Here is a 14,668-nt window from a genome sequence, read left to right as displayed (position 1 = left end):
CGTTATAGGAATCTGACGAACACTTTTATTATTGTAAAATAAGAACAACAGTCCGTTGTGCAAAAGCGACTCTGTCAAAGCTGATAGATTGCGATGGCTGTTGTCGCTCGCCGGACGGACCGGTCGTCGTGTTCTCGCGGACGTGAAATTCGTGTATGGTCATCGAGGGGGGGGCGACGACTTAGAGGCATAGCCCTCCTAAAAATCGAAGGTAATATGGCATATTTGTGTATAGAAAGGGGTGCGGGGATGAATCCCCTGTGGGTTAGTTTACATTGGATTATTATAGCCTCCCTCCTAAAAATAATAATTTAGGATAAGGAAACATATATAATTTTTCATGTACCTATCGCCACATGTAAACATTGAAGTCAATATAGTTTATAATTTATTTATTTAAATACCTTAAAACTAATATTATAAATACAATGTATGATCCATATGACAATTTTCATCACTATATTCACTACTCGTAAAAAAAATACAATGAACTGGTACTAACATTAAAAAATTATACATTTTATGATTATTTATAACTTAGGTATAGTGGTTTTTTTATAAAATTAGTTTCTCTTAGTGGAACCTGGATTTGATTGACTCACAGCAATATTTTCAGATTCCTTTCCAACCCAGTATTGTCCACCATTCTTGGCGACTGTGTACCTAGAAAATGATATAGATTATAAATTATAATTATTGTATACAATAATAAAAACAAATTGTATTTCAGAAATATATTCATGAAAATTGTATTTAATAATATATAATAGGTTATTACATATTTACATATTATACAGTTAATAATAACTCACTGTTGAGTATTCAAATTTAAACTTAATGTAAAAGACAATATTTGTTGTTTTAGCGTTTTTATATTTTTTTATATTATTAAACAAAAAATTATTTAAATTTGAAAAAGATAAAAATAACTGATTTTATTAAAACAGTAATACATTTTTATTATTAATAATAAAAAATAATAAATTTAAATAAAATAATTAGCATGCATAAATTTTGTTTATCTATTAATTATTATGACTAGGTGAAGCGTTTCTTTTTTGCGTAAAACCGTTTTTTTATACGATATTATAAATATGTGCTGTAAGTAATAACTGACAATGGTTTTAAAATGAGATCAGTAGACCACTTTTAATTATTTTTAATTTAAACTGCTTTGAATTTATATTTAAATATATTTTTAAACATTTTTTCAAAATGTCATTAAAATTTCCCATATCAAATTCATTAAAAAATATTAATGATATTTTAACAAATTTTGTGAAGTATGTATAGTACTAATTAGTGGTAAAATATTTGATAGCAATATGTTAATTAAATATTATTAACACGAAAAAATTATTTTACATTATCGCAATCGTCAATAGACAATTACTTTAATAAATATTTAATAGTTTAGAATTTTGAATTTAAATCTCGGAGAAAACAGAATTTAGATTTAGCTTCATTTATAATAGATACTTGTTAAATAGATGATTTAATCATAAACGCAATTTTAATTCAAATTGACAAATTTCATACACAATATTCAGATATTGAGATTAAATCAGGTAAACAATAAATGGCAAATTTATTTTTATTACGGAGATGTGACAAATTCGGAAAACGTGGCGTGTCGACTGAGCAAATTAGTAAAATATAAACCAATACTATGAATTACAACTCCAGCAAAAAAATGTAAGAATTAAAAATTTTAAGATTAGACAATAGTATAGCATCAGTCTATACTTTATAATATTATTATACTAACACAATGCCATAAGTCAAACAGTCAAAATTATTATAGGTATCACTTAAATAGAAAATGGCCTTGATGAACGAATTGATACAGAATCCTATTCCTATATCATATTATATTATTAAAATTAGATAAATATAAGGTACCTCATCCTAGGTATTTTTTTTTATATTATACATTCCAGGTATCGATCTAACTATAAATTATTTTAATAATATATAATTGATTTTATCTACAGCATTTAGTTGTTGACTGAAAGGTGTTTCGAACGGGGAAGTAGCCAATAGTAGTAGGTGATAGAGGTATATATAGGTAGGTACTTGCTTACACGTATTTTCAACTTCCTTGCATTACATTCACTACTAAATCGGTTCTTAAATTGTACTTTAGGTGTATTAGTAACCTTGAAATATAGTTGTATACAACAAATTAGCATATTATGTAGATTGTTAGTGACGTTAGTGTACCTTAGTAATTTATATGCATTTAAGTTGAATTGGAAAATCCCGCAAATTTTTACAAAATACGTTTTACGTTTTCCCCTTTAAGGTATATTATATATAATATACTTTTAACTAATATTAACTTTTAAATTTAATAAATACATTAATACTTGTGCAGCATTAATGCATATTATAATTATATTTCTAAAAAATCTCTAAACCAGTCAAGTGAGATACGTATTTTTAAATTAAGTTGAGAAATAAACCGGTCTTAACCTTCCACATATCAGTGCTGAGTTTTAAATTGTGTTTCTAATTATTCATTTCAATTACATTTTAATTAGTAAGTATGATATGTATATCCATGTTATGCCATGTTTGTTACAAATAAAAATAAACTATTATATAATAGACAAATTTATGGTATATATAACAAGGGGACCCGCAAGAGGGAGCCGGATTGGCCTATGTCCCTTCACAGCTTTTTAGTGTCAATGCTTGTAAAGCGCATATTTTTTATACATTTTTTTCTTCAATAAAGAAAATCCTTGTGTACATTTTTTTTATTTACAAGCCATACAACACATCAATGAAGTGTGTCCTAATTCTAAGTTCAACGGGGGCATAGCATGACTGCACATAACCAGAGAAGAAGCAGTAACATGGATAAATAACCTGGAGATACGTTTGTGAAGTCGCTTCTATATAATAATCTAAGTAACCCATCATTTAGTGACTATCATTCCTTTTAAGGCATTAGATATAATTGTTGTTATTTTGATATTGCAAGGTTTACATTTTGTATAGCCTGATTTATTTATTTATTTATCGTTAAAATGTTTATAGTTATTTATATTTATATTTATATCTGCTATCTATTTATTCATTTACCTATTTATGTATTTAATATTTTATATCTGTTGCTTGGTATTGTAAGTTAGGATATTTTTTGCCGATGCTTTATGCAAAATAAAAATGAAATAAAATAAATCAAAATTAATAGAACATAATTTGATATACTATTAATGTGTAACGTGTTCTAGCATTTAGAAATCAGGATTAAGTTTATATTTACGAAGTTTACAAAAACTTCAAATAGGTATTTGTTTAAGTTATATAGCTATTTAGGTTAGTACCCGTTGTTTTGCTCAACATAAAAGTCATTTAAAATAAATAATAAAGATTTATGAAATTGATTATAGATATTATTAATTAAAACTGTCTCTTTAATTTGACTACCAAACACTATTTATCTGTGCCTAATAAAAATATTATTTTATTTTAATAATTTAACTATTCGTCGAGCACTATTGTGATAAATAAACATATTATAATTTATAATAATACATAATAAACTTATTATAATCTAATATATAAACATAATCACAAATTATTTTTTTAAATGAAATAAAATATAGGTATGTATGTACATCCTGATATTATGTCATAATAGTATCTATATCATTAATTAAAATGTAATCAATGTATTTACGTATATGTCATATGTGACTTGTGCACACTCCTCTGTGCGTGTATAATTAGCTTGTTTATTAATTTAATTTAATTTATATAAACTAATAAAATTATTTAATTTCAAGCCTCAAGTGTTTTTAGTAAGCCAAAAATAAAAATAACTAACTTAAATTAATGTAAGCACTTTCTAAATATCTAACAAGTTAAAAAAAAAATGATAAAATATCTAGACAGCCTTGAAAATTGCCACACGACACTTAAATGGATAAAATCGTTGACAATTGTTTTCATTCATTAAGTTCAATGTACAGATTTGTTTCGTTTCCTTATTGTGGCGTTTGTAAATAATTGTCGTATCATTAATTATTAGTTCAGCCATATTTTATCTGAGTAATTTTTTATTTTTCTTACGATTTTTTAAGAATATTATACTCTTTATTTTTTATTATTAATTGTATTATGACAATTCTTATAAACATTGAAATAATGTTACTTATAGGCACATGTCGTATGACTTCATTGACATAAGTTAAAATTAATAGCTCTTCAAGAATTCACTTTCGTAATTTATTTTACTCAATTATTTGTTTGATCACTTCAATGGCTATGTATAATTAATTAAAAACGTTTTAACTCTTAAAACGATTACTGTGAGGGACACGTACTAGCTATTACATAACATTTATATGCAAATGATATTAAAATGTATGTCAACGATACTTTTTGAAAAAATATTTCATACCTGCATTAAAGCAAATATGTTTGACATTTGTCACATTATAATAATGTATCGTGCCTATGACTAGTTTACTATTCAGAAATACCGGTTTAATTCTATATACCTACAGTGTGTCATATATTTCTTTTCGAAAACCCGTTGTACTACAACTACTTTTAATAAATATATTATGTCACTATTGATTCTAAAAAAACATTAGCCATTGCTTATTATGTAACAATTAAACTTGAACTATACTGTAATATCCTTTAATGTATACATGTATAATACTTACTTAAATTTGAAACTCTGCAAGTCAATTGTTTTTGGTGCGTTCCATGTAAGAACTACTCTTGATTTTTCGACTGCGTTTGCGTGAGTTGCAGTATTCTATGAAAAATTTATAAAAACAATTTGCTATAGACGTTTCATTGAATGAGTAGGTATAATGGCTATGGCTGTATTAATTATATAACGTCATGACATGTACTTAATAGTTGTATCAATCAACTGGTTTATTATTGTAAATTATATTGTTATATACCTTATATAAACAAATGAAAAATATAGTATTAACATCTGTTTATAGGTAGTACGTCATAATCTAATTTGGTAATATTTGAATACATAATCCATCAACATAAATGGTAATCCAGATGATATAATTATCCTATCACTAAGATATATAAGTTTGAATTATAAAATAATAATACGTTCGAAAGTTATTGGAAAACCATATTTTTTAGCGTATATAAACACATAGTTATATTCTTACTACAAAATGATTGGTTTCATCGAGCTTTGTTGGGCTAAATTAGTAAAAACTGCAGCATGAATATATAAAAAAAATATACACCTATACCTATAATATTTCTAATGTCGTTTTTCATAATTTATATTATGTTGTACACTCACGTTGGATGGTCCGTCGGGGCAACTGAGAAGCTGCCATTTGCCCTTGAACTCGGTATTGTTCTTGGACGCGGGCAGGGGAGTGAACGAACCGATGGGCTTGTCATCACCGTCTCTAGCCTGGACTATGAAGCCTTTGAATTTAGAAAAATCTTTGGAGGCGAGCGTCAGCGTTATGGATTCACCACCTTTCACGGACTTGCGGTTGGGTGTTAAAGTGTAGGGTGAGTCTGTGGTTTGGCCGGGGGCTCCGTGCTGGGGCATCAAGTCACTGCATACTTCTAAAGGTGCGCCTTGGGAATAAGCTAAGGCAGTCTTCGGATAACCAAATGCGGCTACCGACACCAACAGCAGAGCTAATTTTGCGTTTACTACCATCATCTTGAATCCTGATTATGAAATGAAAAAAACACCGGGTACTAATTAATGTTTAACTATCCACATAGCTATAAATAAATTTAATTAAATAGTTTTGATAGGTATAAAATGTGTATTCTTAAGATACTAATAATAATAATACGTGCGGATAGCATGTATAATATCTGCTGACTTCCGCATATTATAAATAATATTATATATACATCTGTTGTAGGTATATACCAAATTCTTAATAAATTGTGTATATGTCATAGACATATGGTCAAATCAGTCATTTTACTAGATGTCTTGGCGAATAGTCAAAGAATTTAAATTGTATGCAATTTTACTATCTGCTTAAGCATTTAGATAAATACCTGTTGTTTCAAGTCAGGCAAATAATAAAAATGATATTATATTTTAAAATAAAAACGCCGACTGATTAAATTTTTTAAATAATACAAAATATGTCATTTAACTAAATGTGTAGGTGGATAGTAAAATTTCATAAAAATTAAATTCTTTGACTATTTGCCATTATTTATTGACGATTTTGACCTAAAACATACTATATTTCAGACAGTATTTAGATGGATAAAAAATTTATAGTTTATATTTGTTTATTATTTTACTTTAATTTATTTTAAAAGTCGTATTATTATGTCCACAGTTTATTACTGTTTCTATAATATTACACATAATTTTGACAGAAATTATGAAGACGCTAAAAAAATATTAGTAATTACTATATGAAATTGTGTGCTATATAACGTTTTTTTTTAAATTTTAAGAGAACATTTTGAAATAAATAATGCTAATATCGTGTAATTTAATAAATAAAAAGAACAATACTAATGTAAAACTGTAAAAAATAATAATTATTTGTGAAATCGATCGAAATACATCGAATATGACCATATACATTATTTAATTTCTTAAATACATTTGTTGATAGAAAATAGTTGAATAATCCTAAAATATGAATAATATAATATATAATGTACAATATTTTTTTTAAATATTTATTGGAATTTGTAAATCTAAAATCTGTAATTTTTTAGTAAAATAAGTTTAAAAGATCGATTTCTGAAATTAATAGCTGTGTGGTTAGAGTAGAAGGTCTTCCATTAGCATTAGCATTATTTATTTCAAAATGTTCTCTTAAAATTTAAAAAAAACGTTATATAGCACACAATTTCATATAGTAATTACTAATATTTTTTTATCGTCTAGCGACGGTACTCAGAAAAGAATATAAATATAAATTATGTATATTTTATAGTTATTAAATATATAATTATTTAAATTGAAATATCTCACATAAATCCGTACATATAGCTAAATCTGATTTTTTTTTAGCTTACTGACAATTACAACGTAACAAATTTACAAAAATCATATACCATATATATATTATATATCATATCACCTATGTCATAGAAATAAACAATATAATAATTTATTACATTATAAAAATTTAATTTATATAGTATTTGTGTAAATAATTGAATTTAACTATTTAAATTTAATTAATTATTTAATATATTGTATTACCTATTTGTTGAATATATCGAATTACGAGTCAAATGTGGAAGTATGAGCAGAGCACACGATGTCAAGTTGATTACTGCAGTAGTCGATGATACCTTTGTCCAGTACAACATATAAAGACTATTACTACACAAAGAATACACGATACAATTGCGGAAAGAAAGGGAACTTAACCTTCATGGAGATTGTCTAATAATAATATACACATTATTGATTTATACCTGTCTTATACGTAATATTTAAACGAATGTCTAGAATAACTCGTTATTTTTTGCTGTTTCCCACCTAAGGTCTTCGTGCAGACACTAAATTATTATTCGTCTTCATATTACGTTTTAACCTCCTTTGTTAGTCATTATATCAGATTCGGATGAATAACGGCTGTACTTTTAAAAAAATCATTTGCAATGGCATATGTGACCTACTATTATATAGATACATTTTTATAAATTTTATAATTATTACCTACCGTTTTTATTTTGTAAACAAATTAAAATAATTTAGTAATTATTTGGTATAGGTCATAGGACGCAGCTAGGTAGGTACATATGAAAAGCTTATGATCGTTGTAGAAAATCTTACTTTATTCTAGAGGTTGTTTCACGTGTAATTACTAATTACACATTTATATACATGACATATCACACATCTAACAATACATTTCGATAATATAGATATACATAGATGTACATACTACATATTATATGGCTATTGGACAAATTCAACTTTAAATTTAAATATTTAATAATTATTTTTATTATAATCATACTATTTATAATTGTATTTTATTCATAGTATTTGTATATGATACTTAATAATTACTATTTTTTTATACAATTCATTATCATAGTACTCGTATCATATAGGTACTAGGTACATGTAAATAATATTATAATGGGTTCGAGAAAATTATTGATATATAAGATATTTCAATATTTTATTTTTATATAAGTTTTTATGAAACGCTTTCTAAAGGAGTAAAATTAGTTTACATTTTTACGAATTCCATTTAGAAATTAAGATTGATCCATTTAATTTTCACGAGGGTTTATAAAAGGCGTTTTTCATCGAAAATTAATGTCAAAAATTTGTTAAACATTTAAACACCCTTATTTTTAACAAAAATGATAATTTTTGAATGAATTTAACAATTAAGAACAATTTTTTGATTGCAATAATTACTATTATACATTCATATTTATCGTGTTTCACACACTCGTCTTTTTGGCGATTAGAACAAACGGTACCTAATGGAATTTATGTAGTCTAATTTAGTATTTACTAGCAAATTAAATTCAATGGTATTAAGTACTTATACGTAAGTTTACATTGTATAATAGTTGCATTATTTTAATGTCAATGTCAATGTATCATATTTAGTTATTAGAATAATTATTGCGTTGGTATTTGGAAGGATTTCTATTAATTACTAAGTAAATATACATAAGTAATTATTAATTTATATAATTGTCTACATTTTTCCATTTTTAATAACTACATTTATTTTAAATAATGTTTATATGCAAATATAATAATAATAATAAATATATTATTTGTATGGTAGCAAGCTGTATGGGTCAATAACTTTGTAATAAAAAAAAAACAATAACCTAATAGGTACTTACATTAACATATTACATACACAAGTTTCATAACTCGCATGTACCTATATAATCTAACATATACGCAGACCTATGTCCTATTTAATAATAATATTCATAATTGATAATATTAATCCATATATTGTAGGTACATTTTACTATTGCCCAAGAATTTTTCAAATTATTTATTATATTTTTTAAAATAATCAAATTATAAATAATAATATTATTATTATCAATTATGATATATAATAAGTAATAACCTCATAAAGTACCTCATATTCAAGTGTTTTATTTATTAATTTTTTAACTCAGACCTAAAACACTAATAAAAAAAAGTCGTATTGTTAAATTTTAAATTTTAGTTTCTGAGCGGAGTGATAATAATGACTTATTTATACGTTTTTATTTTGTTTGTCATCAACGTTTTTGTACAAAAAAAATGCTTCGATTTTAAATTTTGAGATTGGTTTCTGGTATAGATGGTTGAATCTAGACTTTGGGAAGTCAAAAATAAAAAATTCACAGTGCTTTTCAAAAAATCGGAAAAATGTTTAGAAATATAATATTATGAAAGATAGAAATATTTACACAAACATCAATTTTTGACATAACTTATATTTTTCTTTTTTTGTAATTTAAAAAATATTAAATAATAATCATAAGAGCATACATTTTCTAATTATAATATAATTTCTAAAATATCTTGGCTGTTTTTTTTTTTAGCTATTTAGGTTTAAATATTTGAAGTTGTTTACTTTTACAAAAATATTGATCAATGTCTTTTCTAGTTTTTATCTTAAAAATGTAATACAAGTACATAAGTTAATCTTATAGCAACTTAAAAGTATCGAACAGACACAATTCATTTTTTTTAGAAATTTTAAGTTCAAGTTATATTTATATTATTATATTACCAATAATAATATATTATGACATATACTAGTATAATAATTATAAATATTATAAATTTGAAATAAACGTACTAGGTAGTATAATACTACTATTAGAAAAATAATTTTCTAATAGTTATGGTATTAAATTATGAGTATTCTTTAGAAATGGAAACTGACATGCAGGCTTTGATTCTCAGAATTATTTTTTTTATGCAATTATCTATCATTAAATTCAAATTCAAAACATCTATTACAATTTACAGTAAAAAGCGCATGATTTGTGTCAATTTTGATTGTTTCCATTAAACATGCATTGGTATTGCAAATTATTAGGCTAATAGGCTCGATTCATGGCAAATAGTTAAATATGTAAAAACAATCTCAGATATATTTCTTTATAGATATCTATATTTTTTCCATGATTATTTTTAATCGTTGTACCTATTAATTAAGAATTGTATTATTTAGTATATTAATTTATATCGAATTAAATTTAATGCATTTTCTGACAGTAAGTTGTAAACATAAATCTTAAATAATGTAATCATTATTTTATTTCTTAATAGGTCATGTACACAAATCCACTATTGTGACCCAAAAAATTATTAACAGAAACTGGATTTTTAAATGTCTTACGCGAGAATATATGAAATGAATTACAGAAACGATATATACTATACTATATTTTATCACATTTTAACGAATAATGATTTAACAAACCACTAACACGTAAAAATTATTGTTCAACGCGTAAATACAATTATAGTATTATTTAATTATATATTAACTGTTTTTACTTTCAGTATAGGAAACGATTACATTAATATCCTATAGTATCTACCAATTTAAACACGAAAAAAATCGTTATGCTCTTATTATAATATTATTATAGTATATATTGCAATAATTAAGACAACCATTATTTAAATATCACAATTCACTAAATGTAAGCAACAATAATTTTACTTAATATAATCTGCATAATGCTCGTCGTATAGCTAGTTAGACGGTATTATAAATTATAATGTCATAATTGTCTTTGTATTTAAGTAGATTTTAATGTATACAAATGATATATTATTTAAATGAATGACATTTATATCTTATTAATTTTTATTTCCCAGGAAAAAAACTTTCATTATTAATTTATATTAAATAGTTATTTAGAGTTTGACACTCAAAATAATAATATAGTATAAAACTATAAAACAATATTTTTAAATTATATTTACACGACTATACGTCAATATGTTATATTATATACCTTAAGTAGGTAGATGTACCTAATATACCTATATAGTATGTATATAGTATAAACTACCTATATACTTATAAAAATGTATAAATAATATTATGTACGTGACAAATATTGTATTTAATAAATATAGATAAAATTAACTAATTAAGACTTATTAAAATATAAGTTATTTTTATTCATATCAAAATTAATGTATGTTCTACACTTTAAACATAAACACTGATAACGTTTTTTCTGAGATATAGCATAAATGTTGCCCACCGTCAACTTAACTTTTATAAATAATTAGTTTACAAAAAACTAATATTCATATTGATTTGCAAAAATTTACTATAAAAATACAATTAAAAAAAATAAATGGCAGACATTTCATAAAAATAATACATTATTCTTGTTAATAAAAAACTTAGTAATTAAAACTGTTAAACTAACATGTAATTATTAACTTTGAAGTTTCGTCAATTATCTATTACATTACTATATTATAGTAATTTAATTATTTGATTTTCTATAAATATTTTAAATACATATATTTCTATATATATATATATATTATGATCACTTAAATAGAATACTTATACATAACTTCAAGTTATCGTGACTCGACTGTAATATATAAATATCGAGTAGATTCTAGTAGGTATCTATATAGTTAATCAATGCTTCGCTGTGGTATATATAGTAATACGTACCTTCTACTAATATAATATATTCAGTTATTCATCATATTCATATTATAAATCATGTTTTTAAAAATAATTATTTGTATGTATACAAACAGTATGTGTATTATAATATTATTAATTATTATTATTAACTATATTAATCATACATTTAACACGGAAAACAAAATATAGTAACTTGGAATCTTTTGGCAGAATTAATAAAATGTATGTTAAATATCCACATAAATGTGTTGTAGCATATCTGCTACTATATGCAGTGAAGGATTTTAACCCTATTTACAAAGATTTCTGGATAGAGTATTTTTTCACTATTTATAAATACACAAACATATTATTACACACGCTTATTTATACCGATTTATACCTATATGTACGTTTAAAATATGTACAAACTTATAAGTAACTCTACTATACAGTATACACAAATATAATATTGTAAATAAGACTATTAATAAAAATAAATTCTGATTTTTTTTATAATATGTTAATTGCAAATTTAAAATTACAAGTACGACATGAATACCAAAATATTAAAATAATTATATTAGTATTATAAAAATGTTATAATATATTATAATATACCTTCTATATAATACTTTATATCTATACTTATTTATTATATAAAAACATTGAGGATTTCATAATATCTAATACGTGAATTACCTCTACTTATAAACATGTTATGCAAATTAATCAGTATAACCTATAATTTTACAATTCGATAATATATAATAATTGGCTTAACTTAATCTTTATATTCTGCGTATGAAGGTACACTAATAAAAAAAACTGAGCCGTCGCGGGACGCCTGGCAAATGTGAAACATCAACAATTTTCTTTTTGTAATAGGTACCTAATGTTGAAAATTATTATTATAATTATTATTGATGTGAAACATCTAATGACACGGTCTCACTACCGTACCGCGCCATTAGATGTTTCACATCAAAATTTGCTAAATAATAATAGTATTAGAAAAAACTCAGTGATCAACATAAAAGTATACTTAAGGATAAGGACAACATTGTATTTTCGTAACCACGAAAAAATGTAAAAACCGTTTAATTTTATCGAACGTCTCAGATCACGAATTTTAAATGTAGGTATAGTTGTATATAATTATTCTTAATTCTATAGGTATTAGAATAACTAATGTTAAATGTAATTATTTATTTTTCTAACTTTATCAATTCTGATATAATTAAATATAGGAAATATAGCTCAAAATAAATATTTGTTCATGTTCAAATTAAATAAAAATGTAAATTGTTGGAGTTACAAGTAATTATATATGACATAATATATTCGTTTTTTTTTATTATTATTATTTGAATTTAATGAAAATGTTTTGCTTTATGACTGTTTAATATTAAATTAAATGTCCCAATTTATATGTATACAAATATTTATAAAATTGTGACAGTAACAAAAACAATAAATTACACATTAAGAATATATCTACCCAAAAACTTTTAATGTAATATAATCAAAATACAAGTAATTATGTTGTAAAAACTTGTTGATAAAAATTATGCATTGTTAAAATTTCAAATTTAATGATCGGAATTAATTAATACTAATAAAAAATGTATAGATGCATATTTGCATGCATACAAATTCAGGAAATTTCAATGCAATCAATTCTGAACTCTATACATATAATAACTATATAAGTATATACTATCATATTATTATATTAAACAAAATAAACCTTTTCTTGATTGGAGTATCATCACTTTAATTGATGAAAATAAATTATGGTTATTAATTTATAATAATATAAATATAATATCTCATTCGTAATAAGATCTTCCGTAATTTGTGTAATATTATTATTGAAAAACTCCATGAAATTAGTTCATTATTTTTATTTGAATGAATATATGACTATTTAACAAGTAATTATTTAAATAATAAAGTATATACACAAAATTAAATAATTATAAATAATATAAATGTTGACAATTTGTAGTGATTAAAAGCGGTTTTTAATAAAATAAAATAATCAAATAAAAAGCCAAAAAAGAATAATTTATGTAGTTACCTATATGTTAGGCGTAGGGCGTGTAGGTTTCAACATAACTTTAGTTGAGAATATTATACTTACGTTTTTAAATTCTTAAATTGTATTAGCTATTAATTATATTATGACGCAACATAGGTGCTAACATTTTAGTGTCCCACAGTTATTATTTTTATTATTATTATTTATTATAGTTTCAAGGATATTTTATAATTCATTTAAAATTTTAAATCAAGTTAATTTTTCAAACAAATTAAACTTATTAGTTATTAATGGTAAACAATAACCTATATCTATTAAAATATACAATTTTATCACGTATAGATAATTTTATATAAATAATTATATTGGTAAATAATAATAATAAAAATATAATATTACACTAATAAGTAATAATACATATTATTATTAGTGTATTACTTATATGAGTATCTATATAAACATATTTTTAGTTATTATGATGAAGTAAAACGTTCTAATCTTCAGTTCAAATGAATTCATAATATATACCTGTATTTTATTTCTGTATTTGTATGTTTATTATTACTACACGTAACCTTCATTTGTTAACTTCACGATTGCAGTTCACAGGACACAGGTACAATATTTATTTCAGTTGCCTATATGACTATTATATGATTTATATGGCTATAATAATATGAGTAATATAACATAACATTATTACAATTTACTGCAATATTATACGTTTATACGAGATTATAGACGAGAAATTCATATTCAATTAATTATCATGTTTTCATCGATTAATCCTAAAGATTATGCAAATTAATACGATAATATAGGTAACATATCTATTATAGATGTTATTGCAGAAGTAAAGGAAAGTATTTAATAAATAATAATAGTTATTTATCAAAATTTGAAATATCACCAGTAGTCCTATAATTGATAACCAGACATTTTTTTGGAGTTCATATGTTATGTCTATAACCAGTATAACCTGGTTATAAATCCATTTAATTTTCTATCGAAT

At 23.7% G+C, this 14,668-nt stretch overlaps 1 protein-coding gene across 1 annotated transcript; it reads right to left on the bottom strand.

Annotated features, from left to right (window-relative positions):
- Positions 1–377: 377 nt before the first annotated feature.
- Positions 378–7,373, bottom strand: LOC132926835 (putative defense protein Hdd11). The gene is made up of 4 exons (XM_060991242.1): positions 7,214–7,373; positions 5,306–5,691; positions 4,686–4,780; positions 378–663 (listed from the first exon to the last, which is right to left on the bottom strand). Exons 2-4 carry the CDS (start codon positions 5,681–5,683, stop codon positions 564–566), a joined length of 573 nt encoding a protein of 190 aa, XP_060847225.1. The 5' UTR covers positions 5,684–5,691; positions 7,214–7,373; the 3' UTR covers positions 378–563.
- Between the last annotated feature and the right edge of the window lie 7,295 nt (positions 7,374–14,668).

This window comes from Rhopalosiphum padi, chromosome 3 (genome assembly GCF_020882245.1).
Source record: "Rhopalosiphum padi isolate XX-2018 chromosome 3, ASM2088224v1, whole genome shotgun sequence".
Taxonomy (NCBI): Eukaryota; Metazoa; Arthropoda; class Insecta; order Hemiptera; family Aphididae; genus Rhopalosiphum; species Rhopalosiphum padi.
This window is presented reverse-complemented; position numbering and strand designations above follow the sequence as displayed.

Coding starts and splice junctions, on each gene's coding strand:
- LOC132926835 (XM_060991242.1), bottom strand. CDS start 5,683: ATGATGGTAGTAAACGCAAAATTAGCTCTGCTGTTGGTGTCGGTAGCC. Junction 4,781..5,305: donor GCCCCGACGGACCATCCAAC/GTGAGTGTACAA, acceptor AATTTTTCATAG/AATACTGCAACTCACGCAAA. Junction 664..4,685: donor TTGCAGAGTTTCAAATTTAA/GTAAGTATTATA, acceptor ATCATTTTCTAG/GTACACAGTCGCCAAGAATG.